The following is an 11,966-nucleotide window of genomic DNA, read 5'->3' on the forward strand; positions in this document are numbered from 1 at the left end:
CGAAACTAACGCCTATTTTGAAGGCAAAGAAAAATCGTTTTACAAAGGCGGTATCGAAAGATTGCAAAAGCGTTGGAATGGTTGTATCTCCCTATAAGGGGACTATGTTGATGAATGTTGATGAATGTCACACACATTATTGAACGAAGTGTTATAAATCAATATCAGTACACAAGACTGTCGTTCGTTTCAAAAGTACTTAAGAGATAAAAAACCAATTTGAAGTCTTAGCACTTTTATTACAATTTATTATCTATATTTATTGTTTTACAATTGCTCTATATATCAATGGTTCTTTTTTTTTCGTTCCAATATTGAATTTTTTTTCGATATTCATATTCTAATGCGTAAAATATGTATAAAGTTTATATAATACACAAAAGTATAAAAATTAATCTATTGCTTTTAATTTTATTTTTTAACTATAAAAATATTATATATTGAGATTGATTTATTTTTACATGAGTACAATTTTCGTATAGCAAATTTAATGTTTAAAAATAAACTTAGTATATTTTTATCAAGTTTAGTTTTATAAAGAATTGAACAAAATAAAAACAAATAAAAGAGTTCCTTACTTTTTACAATTTTTATTTTATACAATTATTATAAAATATATAAAATGATAATTTCGACTAGCTTTTGCTTTAAGAGTGCATGCGATGCGCGGCATCAGTTCAATTTTGTATAAATACTCATGTTCTTAAATAACATTAAATACAATGTTAAAAGTATTTTTTTTTATTAAATACTATGTTTTTCCTCATAAACTATTGTATTTATTGGCGTTATTTAATTTTATATAAATAAATAAACAATATATTGAAGCGTTTAGTATTTCAAGGCATTTATATAAAAAATTTAATGAATATATCAATATTTAAAAGTGAATGTAAAACAATTAAAATATATTAAAATCATAAGGTAGTACAGATTAGAATTATCATTTTATCATTATTTTTGCACATTACTAGGTTTTGTTTAAAAAGATTTATTACTATAATCATGTCATTTATAATAATTGATATACTTCTGTTCGCTGGCTTTCGGAGAAGTATATACAAATTAATTTAAGGTATATGACTACGCTAGGAGGCTCATCAGGCTGTTTGCATATGCCATAGGTTTAATGTCAGGATGAGGCTGATATGAAAAAAAGAAGAAAAAAATAATTTAACTTATTTAATTATGTATTCAATAATTTTAAAATATATTGTAAACATTATAACAAAATATATAGCAATTAAAGTAAATAAGATAGATTCTTTTTAATATTTATATTTTTGAAAGAACTGCTAAATAATAACTACGTATATATTATTTATTTTTAATGCAACTTAATATTTTAGGAACTATTTATCCTCCATTATTTTTATTACTGTTATTTTCAACAAGAATAAATTAGAAAACAACTCAGGTTAAGGTTGGTGGTTGAAGTAGTGATCTAGTACTTGAACACATATAATGTCCCGTTGTAATACCCTGAATTAACGTTGGACATACGCATACCCAAAGGATTGTTAAAAGAACCGCAGTGGTCAATGAATAGTTAATGCCGAAAGGTATACTGTATTCGCATGAAAGTGATCTAGCCTGATAAGTTTATAAACTTGGTCAAGTCTATAAACTTTAAAAAAAAAAATCATAAATATCTTTCAATAAATCTTGGTGAGAGACCGTAAAAGTTGTCATTTAAGACTGTTTGCATGTCTGCCTATCAATTAATGATCAGTTGCGACAGATATATCATTATTCAAGTTAATTAGTTTTCAAGCTTTAGATGGGTTTACAGGTTTTTTTTGTCTTGATCTACACATTTCTTTAGTCTTGGTTGAAGTAGTAATAAATTCACTTAATTTATGTTTCTTAGTAAAAAATGGGGGGACTATCAAATCAATGAACTCAGTTGTATAAGATCAATAATAATAAATATAATAATAATAATAATAATAATAATTACAATAATTATAATTATAATAATTATTATAATAATAATAATTATAATAATAATAATTATAATAATAATAATTATAATAATAATAATTATAATAATAATAATTATAATAATAATAATTATAATATAATAATTATAATAATAATAATTATATAATAATAATTATAATAATAATATATAATAATAATAATTATAATAATATTATAATATAATAATTATAATAATAATAATATAATAATAATAATATAATAATAATAAATAATAATAATAATAATAATAATAATTACAATAATTATAATTATAATAATAATTATAATAATAATAATTATAATAATAATAATTATAAAAATAATAATTATAATAATAATAATTATAATAATAATTATTATTTTATTATTATCACATGTTCTATACAATATTTGATTGTATAAACTTAGCCTATTCATAAAGAGTTTGTACAAAATAATTATAATAACAATAATTATAACAATAATAATTATAATTGTAACATTAATAATAAAACATGCAACATATAATATTACACTTAAAGTAAAAGTTACAATGGAACAATGAAAAAAATACAGAATAAAGTAGTTTTCTTACCACAGCTTCAAATGATGTAAAATTGGGTTTTAAATCATTGCCTTTAATTGTAATAAAAGCTCCCATATTTCCCATAGTATCACTATAAAAAAGTATGTACATATTTATATTAATGATATGTTTTAAATTTCATATATATTTATAATAGTACCAATAATTTGGAGCAGAAAATACTGTTATACATTGACCGTTGTGTGTAACTTCATACCCCTGATCTTTAACTTCATGACTGCGCACAACATATTCCAATTTATTACGTTGACAAAATTCTTTTGTTACATTTGGTCCGAATTGTATTCCAACTCCGCGTTTAGAAGGTCCACGGCCTTCCCATGTTTGTGGATCAGACCAGAGTAATTCACACATAAGTCCTTCTTCAGGCGGTTGACAATTTCTTTCAATTTTACGTATATCTTCTAAAGTAACATTATCAGTAGAGAAAAGTCCACCGTGCATTATCAAAATTTTATTATTTATACAGTGGCAAAGAGGTAGCCAATTAAATACTCTTGTAAACATATCAGCCATAGTACTTGTATATTTGGCTGTTACTTCACCAGTAAATCCATACATTTGATTCATATTAATACTTTCATGATTACCTTTCATACAAAAAGATTTATTGGTTAATAAAACTAATATATTTATATATATTATATAAAATATTTGAATTACATTTAATTTTAACAAACACCTACCTCTAGACATATAGAAATGATTTGGATATAATAGTTTAAATCCGAATAATGTAAAAATACATTCAACCGAAAATGAGCCTCTATCAACGAAATCTCCATTGAATAAATATGGATTTGTATCTGACGGTAATCCATTTATTTTGAATATATTCATAAGATCATAAAACTGACCATGGATATCACCACAAATAGTAAATTTTGACTCATCTGGTACCGTTATATCAACCATAGATGGTTGTGCACGCATATATATATCAATATCACATAAAATCTATACAAATATATAAAATAAATGAATAAATATTTATAGTCAATAAAATAATATAAAAATTATGTTCATTAATTTAAATTGGTGAAAAAAGGAAGAAAGAAATTTATATAGACTAATATACAATAATAAAAACAAAAATAAAATTTAATCTATAAGTTTTTATTTAAGTTTTTAAGTTTTTATTCATATCAGCCACTTTTCACCAATTTAAAATAATAAAAAAGAAAATTTACAACTACTCTAAAATAAGTTCATTACTTTTGTTGTCTGACATTTTAAATTAAATTTATACAAAATTTTAGGTATAGCCTTGGCAAGGCCAAAGACAAATATAAAAAAATTATATTTAAAAATTAAAATATACCTTGTATGCATATTTGCGATGTAATTTTTTTTGGTTTTTATAATGCTCCATAAGATCCATCATAAATTTTAAAGTAACTTTATTTTCTTCCAAAGCAGGTCCATTATAATCATCCTCAATTGCTAAAGGCATTCAAATAATCTAGATGTTATGATTTTATCAATTATTAATAAACTAAAACTTACTTATATTTTCTAAATCGTGGAACATTTCGGATAGAGATTTTTCTGGTTGATCTACAGCGATTGCACGTTCAAAGGCACGCATTTTGACGATTTTATTGCATTCAGTGAACTTTAATTTAGCATCTTTATCGTTAGGTCGACATTTAGAAACCTATAAATATATAGACATATATATAAGATTATATCATTATAATATATACATTTATTAAAATTAATTACATATTCAAAATCCGATAATGCTTGCTTAAATTTTCCCAATGACATGTGAGCTGCTGCACGTCGATAATAACCCTTAAGATAAGCTGGATCGCTCTTAACTGCCGAAATGCCATCTTGTAAGGCAAATCCAAAACTTTCCTGACGTAAATGAGCTAAAGAGCGATTCGCATAATAAATTGCACTGCTTGGACAAAGCTCAATTGCTTTTGTGTAAAATTCTATAGCTTTAGTGAAATCCTTAGCTAAAATATATATACAATTATACAAATATACAAGTGAACAAATATACATAATAATCAAAGTTATCATAAAATAAGAATGCATATTGTTTATAGTATACAAAATAACAATTATAATTTTTATGCATAATAAACAAAAATTGAAGTTTTGTGTATTTACTTTAAAATATATGAGCTTCTTATTGTGTCTTCCTACTCCTCTTAGTGGTGTTTATTGAATTCTCTTCAACTACTCTTATATCTGTAGGTCATGAGTGAGCAGAAGCTACAGCTACAACTAATTGTGGAAAGATATTTATTGGAAAATAATTATTAGTGTTTAAAATCGGTAGTATTATACAAAATGTCGTGGTAGTTGGTACGGTGCTGCGTATATATTTATATTTAAAGTTGAATGAAAGATTTTGATAATAAGTTCTTGTGTTTAAAATATAAAATAAATATCAAAGGATATTTAAAAATTTGTGGCTCATTATTTACAATTTATTAATATTTGTAAGTTATTCTGTATAATAACAGTGTTCGGTGAATAAAATATTGTTTAGCCAGCGTAAACGGGAAAAATAAATTGGATTATCTTCGGCTAAGTACAGCTCTAAACACCCTTTACACGCACAATGACGGAACCTTAAAGCCTTTAAGTCAGTTAATATAACGAAGCATAACTAAAATGTGCCAAACGTTATTATTAATGAATCTATTAATTGATTATAATTTATTTTAAAATATATATGTTGTAATTTTTGTAACCCGCTGGGACTTGTTTGTGAAGTCTCTTTAGGAGTTGTTAAACAGCACTTGGTGGCTTTGGGACGTAGACCCAGCCGTTCTTGGAACCTTAAAGTATACATGGTTGCAGATAATGCAGATATGGTCACAACAGACTTTACTACGCTTGAACTTTTCGTTGTTTTAATTATTTTCTGACCATTTTTGTTACAACTAATTTTGGACTGAGATCCAATCCAAAATCTACATAAATGTAGTTGTAAATAACATGTAGAAGTGTATATAAGTTTAAGGATATGGCGAATCGACATTACGGCGCCACTCATCATCGATGGTGAAGTACTGATTAGAATTTCTATTCGAGTTACATCTTCTACAGAAATAGCAAACTGAGTAGGTTTTACTAAGAACAGGGGAATATATTCGATCTACAAGAATTCTGTAAATACATACTTTTGGTTTTATACAACACTTGAAACCGCAACGTTATTTTGTTTAATATTGGAATATAGCTAAACTACAATAATTTTAAAAATACATATTTATAGTTTTATACTACTCTTGAAACTGCAAAGATAACTTGTTCAATATTGGAATATATCTGAACTAAAATTTTGGAAATATACAATTTCACTGTAGTATACTTGAAACAGCAAGGATAATATGTTTAAAATTCACAGATTTGACTTTCAATTAATTAATCAAAGATATTCTAAATCAACACACAATTCACTAAATAGTTCTTATGATAATTTACTACTCTCTAACCCACTTGCGAGAAAGTTTGCAGTTTTATAGATTTTCACAATTAACAACTACATTTCGCTTATAACATTGTTTTAAATATTCTGTAACTTTTAGTTACAGCTATACAATACATATATATAAACTATAATTTCGTTAATTTGTATAATTAACAATACTAATTAGTGTATTGAACCGTTTTCCTTTCCAATAACTTCATACAGACGATATAAAATTAGGTTATGTCTATGTAACATATATGTAATAACACAATATCGTACTATCTAATCGTATATTAGTAATAATTAATAATAATAATTTAAATAATAAATTATAGCATACATTTTAAATATTCATTGCCTTGATTTTTATATCCTTCAGCTAAACCGGAATCATTTTCAACTGAAAATTTAGACTTTTGATCCTGAGTAATTTCTGCATCATTATTTACATTAACATTTCCATCTGATTGTGAATTTTCATTATTCAGATGCATTTCTACTTCAGTTGCAGTCATAATTAAAATGTATTCAAAATTCTAGTTTTGAAAAGTATATAATTAAAATACTAGTGACTATTGTTGACTTTGAACAAGACCAGCTCTATGTGCGTCAGTTCGGTTAATTATTTTAAAATATTTCGACTTCTTGGTTTACTAAGTGAATTCATAAATTAAATATTAATTTTTTATTGTTCAAGAACTAAATTATGGATTTATTTACACTGAAAACCGCGTTTTCTAAATAATAAAGCACGATAAAATACGTTTCGTCTAGAATAAAATTAATTCAGAAGAAGAGGATTATGGCGGAAGCAATTATCAGCTGACATTTAGGGTGCACCAAAAAAACAAAATTTTCAAATGAATGAATTTATTACGTTACGTTAAACCTTGTTCAGTTATATAGATTTTTGTAAGGTTTAGCCTATTCACACAACATAAGCAATTATAATTTTAATTGTTAATTTTGTTCGTTCGGCTTGCTTAGTTATAAAATGAAGATTAATTTAAATTTAATTTCGTTTCTCATATTTTACGCCCATAAATTAATATATTTTTGATATATTTTAGGTTATGGAAATTATTCATAATATCGCTACACACTTTTATTATTTATTTTTAATTTAATTTTTTATAAAATCTTATTATTTTCATCGAATTATTATTGTAACTTGATTTTGTAACAAAAAGATAAGTCAATCAACAAAATTACAATGAAAATAAAAGTTTTTTGTGTTATGTAGATAGCCTAATTATCTTGATCTACATTTAATTTCATTATTATTATTAAATTGTAAATCTCTAGAAATTTTTCTATATAACATTTTCACCACGCTATTTTATATTTTTGACTCAAGAGTTAAAACATTGAAAATTAAATTTCTTGAAATAATCGCTTAAGCAAACACATGAGCAACTTTACATGATTGGTCGGTTCTAGCCATATTACTCATATATACGAGCTTCGTTTCTAGGTGTGCGTGAAATGTTATACAAATTTAATAAAACAGTATATTGTTATTTAAATAATAATTTTATCTGCATTTTTTTTATTTCGCCTTTTAAAACAAAGAAAATAGGAATAAATAATTAAAATAATGGTTTGAATATTAAAAAAATATGTTCTTGAAAACGTTTGACCAATTAGTAGTGGATTGACAATTTTCTATATATTCCCATTTACTTTATTTAAACCAATAACGGGTGACAAAAAGTTTGATTATTTTGTTCTAAATTTTCAACAAATATCGAATTATTGGTGTACAAATTTTACAGAGAATGATGAAGTTGAATTTATTTGATTGATCCTTTACATTTAATATGTTATGCAATCCATGGAAAAATTAATTACAACTTTTTGCTTCTATTTTAAAGATTGTGTTTTGCATTTATTAATTTATTGCACTTTTTAATGAACATAGAAATTAAAAATTCCTTAATAATTAAATAATAAACCTAAATAATAACCTTAATAAATAATTGACGAATGACTTCTTAACAATTACTAACCTGTCAGTAATTTTCACAAATTTTATTAAAAAAATAATTTTTTTAAAATATTTAAATTTACTTATTAACACTCGGAATAGTTGTAAATAATAAACAGCTGATTGAAGTTTTCCATTTTCTGTCAAAAATCATTCACAATAGATCAGTTTTAAGATTTGGCACCATTGTTATGCGAGAGGGTTATTCGTTAACAACTTTCAGGAAAATGGGTTTATTTTTGTGAATTTTGTTTATGCTTTACATGTTAATTTTTAAGCGACACATGTTCTTTTGGAGCAGTCGTGTCAAAAGAATGCACCTATATAGGCTGTATGCGAGTTAGATCAAATTGATGGTAAATTGAGAGAAATAGTAAATTATATCGGTTGGCAGTGAATGTTGGTATATACCAGAATTTCAATTAGTGTAAATTAGATAAAAATTAAGTAAATTAGGTATTACCATTGTTAAAATTTTATAAGATGTTTAATAAATAAATAAATAAATTTCAAAACTTTATGTGTAGTTGGAATTGACAGTATGGGCTGCTTAAAAAACTTGTTGGATGCGATACGAACTACTGAATGCTTGTATTAACCACATAAATCTCCAACACACTACAGCAGGTAGACCAAACAATTGAACGAAAGACCGACCAAAACATAGTATGAAAAAAAATTCACACTTCTTGTTAGTATATTGGTGAAAAAGTTGCAGTTCGAAGCTAGTGCACTGCGTATGAAGATTGTTTAGTGCAACGTTTGCATGTTAATGAATGAAATTGTATTAAAAATTGTTGAAAATGTTTATTATTATATGAATAAAACTGAAATAAAATAAGTGAAATTATCAAGAATTTGTTGTGTTGTTTTTAATTGTTTAATATAACTTTGTTTAACGATGGCAGTTAATAATTTATCAATCGATAGAGAATTTCGGTATATTGTTCAGTGGTTTAACGAATGGAGCGATTTAGAACGTAACGATTTCGTTCCTGTATTTGTAAATTATTTTATACAAGATAATGAGAATCTACATCTTAATGGTGTTGTTAATTCGGTGGCAGATATTGGGATAAAACCGATGTCATTATTTCAATGTCGTGTAAGTTTAATAAATTTCTAGTGCTAACAATTATTAAATTTTATTTTTGATATGAATAAGAATATATATTTTATTGTTTAATAAATTGTTTTAAAATTTCACTGAAAAATCACTACTGGCTAGCTGAGTAATAATTTAATACGTCACTTCCTGTAATAATGACGATATATTAATAGTTTTCGAGTTGGTATGTTAGTATGAAATGGTTAATGTGTAATTTACATTTCTTATTAAAAACTAAATAAATTGTATTTTGTTCTTTTATAAATATTTTTTGTTCCAAAAATATTGTCTAAAATCTTCAATCAAATAGATATTTAACATGATAAAGTACAGTATGAATTATGATGTACCAGTTAAGCTAATTGATTGAATAGTTTTTAGGATATCGAAGATTTGTTGATACCGGAAATACTGAAAATTAACTCTTCTTCCTAACAACTGTTTTTTGGTTCCCAGATCAAGTAATTATCTTTAAGTTTTATAGGTCTTCCAAAATATATAGTGTATATATAAGTCACATACAAATGTATAAGATATTTTTCCACATCATTTAAAAAGAAAAATGAGGTTTATTTGTTTGTAACTTTACTAGAAAGTGAAATACTTTTAAGTAAACTGAAATAAACACTTATATTAGTAATTATAGCAAATAATTTATATTGTTTAATGACGTCAGCGCTTTAACAATCAGAACTTAAACAAAACTGGTCGTTGTTAAATATTGTTTGTAATGAACTAAGAGAGAACGATACGCTTTCATAACTGATTTAGTATAATTCAATGAAATCTAATTCAAGTAATTATGGTTCTTATAAGCTCAATGCACTTAAGCTTACATAAATCAAAAGAAACTGTTTATCTAGATGGAAAAAATCTATTTTTAATTAAATTTTTATTATCTTATCATTACTGATAAAATCTTGAGCATATTGCAATTTTTTTTAAAATATTTATATAATATTTAAAAATTTTAGAATATAAACTTAACTTTAATATTTGTATAATAAGTTATGACAAAGATAATAAATATCTATTTATTAATAGATATAGACAAAGATGTCTTTTTGGTTGATTGCAGTGGAAGGCTATCAGGTAACTTCCATCTACCTTAATGAGCGATTTTTCGACGTGTAGTAGCACATTCCTCACAAGACCCCTTAAGATTGAAGATTATAGAATAAATTCATCTCGTCGAATTTAGATAATTTAATAGGTCTTTCGTCTTTAACAATAAATAGTCTGATAAACTATGAAAAATGCACCTTCCTTAAAACCTAATTTTTCTGAACGTCAAAACCGGACATTCATAGAGAGAGTTTTTAATGGTTTCTTTTTCCTGCAGGTTTTCACAACTTTTGTACTAAGGATTATGAGGAATGCGTATGTGGTTGGGTTCTATAGACTAATAACCAGAAAGAACTGCAATAAGCTTTGTGGTGTTAATTAATATCTATTTATAATCTTTGGTCATATTCATTTTTTTTCAATGCTTTTGTTATATAGGAACAGTTAAATTATATATACCCGTAGATGTTCAACGCTATACGTAATAAATAACCCTAAGATTTTGAAATTTGAGCTTTGGGTAACAGATTAAAGGTGAAATTTGGGATTAATTGAATAGGGCTAAAGAAGTGAATCATATTTCATATTCAGAAAACTTGTTACATCGTTGAGGCGGAGATTTAGTGTGTTGAAAATAACATGTTAACGCAGTATTAGGGTACCTTTTTTAAATTTGAAAATAAACTATATGGAATCAAACCGGCCATGAAATTGGATGAAAGATCAATACATTGTAAATTTGTATATATATTAAAAATAAAAATAATATTGAGTTTAAGGTTTCTGTAGGCTAGACAATTGTAATTAAATAAATTTTTAATCACTATTATTTTTAATCATTTCTAATTTTTATTTATGACCTATTGCTGATAAAACTAATGTTTTACGATTGTCATAAATATTTATTTAATTTAATTTTACATATTTTACTAACAATTCATGCATAATTTTATATATTTCTTATAGATTAAGTTATTTCGTGAATGGAACGTTAAATGGCCACTTGAATTTAAATCAAAACTTAAAGAAAAAATAATTGAGATCGATCCAAAAACGGGTGAAAATATCATTAGTGAAATGAATAAAATTAATAAAATCACTATAAATGGGCATGAAAACAATACTCTTGAACATATTGAAGAAATAGAATCAACAGCTGCTGGTCTCCCAGTAGAAAACGGCCAAGCCACGTTATCCGCTGCAGTTAGCGGTCATGAAGAATTCAATACAGAAAATCAGATCGTAACGGTGCAAAGCAACGATCTCGTGCTTACCAACAACGACAATGCAGAACTTGCTGAGCAAGTTCAAATGCCAACGCAAGAACTCGTTCCTGCTGAAGTCTCATTAACTGCCTAGACTTAGTACGATGCATTTAAATAAGTGAAAATTAGTCTTAAGTTACGTCTGCACATCTGTATGTCGGTATAAATGTGCATATGGAAACTAATGCACACCACATATAAACTGCACATACTCAGATATTACTTAGCAAATATCATCTACATATGTGTATGGCTAGTTTTATCGTTAAAGTTCACAAAAGCTATTTAAAAAAAAAACAATTAAATTAAATAAAAAATATTATATAATATTTCTTAACATAAATAGTTTTAAACATTTTTATAAAATTATTATTTTTTTAATTAATTGATCAAAAACACTTGCCGTACATAAATAATATATTACAGTTTAATCATTCCATAAATATGTACTTTTAACATACATATAATTATATTAAATTCATGCTTATATTATTACAATATATATTTTTTTAATAAATTTTTATATGCGTATA

At 25.1% G+C, this 11,966-nt stretch overlaps 2 protein-coding genes across 2 annotated transcripts; one reads left to right on the plus strand and one right to left on the minus strand.

The window, feature by feature from the left end:
- Positions 1 to 864: 864 nt before the first annotated feature.
- Positions 865 to 6,848, minus strand: LOC119678369 (serine/threonine-protein phosphatase 5). The gene is made up of 9 exons (XM_038090160.1): positions 6,729 to 6,848; positions 6,349 to 6,661; positions 4,295 to 4,536; positions 4,076 to 4,226; positions 3,891 to 4,012; positions 3,256 to 3,526; positions 2,709 to 3,159; positions 2,558 to 2,639; positions 865 to 1,143 (listed from the first exon to the last, which is right to left on the minus strand). The coding sequence occupies exons 2-9, from the start codon at positions 6,521 to 6,523 to the stop codon at positions 1,084 to 1,086; spliced, it is 1,554 nt and encodes a 517-aa protein (XP_037946088.1). The 5' UTR covers positions 6,524 to 6,661; positions 6,729 to 6,848; the 3' UTR covers positions 865 to 1,083.
- Positions 6,849 to 8,697: 1,849 nt separating this feature from the next.
- LOC119678370 lies at positions 8,698 to 11,718 on the plus strand. Its single transcript, XM_038090161.1, has 2 exons — positions 8,698 to 9,100; positions 11,135 to 11,718. Exons 1-2 carry the CDS (start codon positions 8,897 to 8,899, stop codon positions 11,525 to 11,527), a joined length of 597 nt encoding a protein of 198 aa, XP_037946089.1. The 5' UTR covers positions 8,698 to 8,896; the 3' UTR covers positions 11,528 to 11,718.
- The last annotated feature ends 248 nt before the right edge of the window (positions 11,719 to 11,966 follow it).

Source organism: Teleopsis dalmanni, chromosome 2 (assembly GCF_002237135.1).
Source record: "Teleopsis dalmanni isolate 2A chromosome 2, ASM223713v2, whole genome shotgun sequence".
NCBI lineage: Eukaryota > Metazoa > Arthropoda > Insecta > Diptera > Diopsidae > Teleopsis > Teleopsis dalmanni.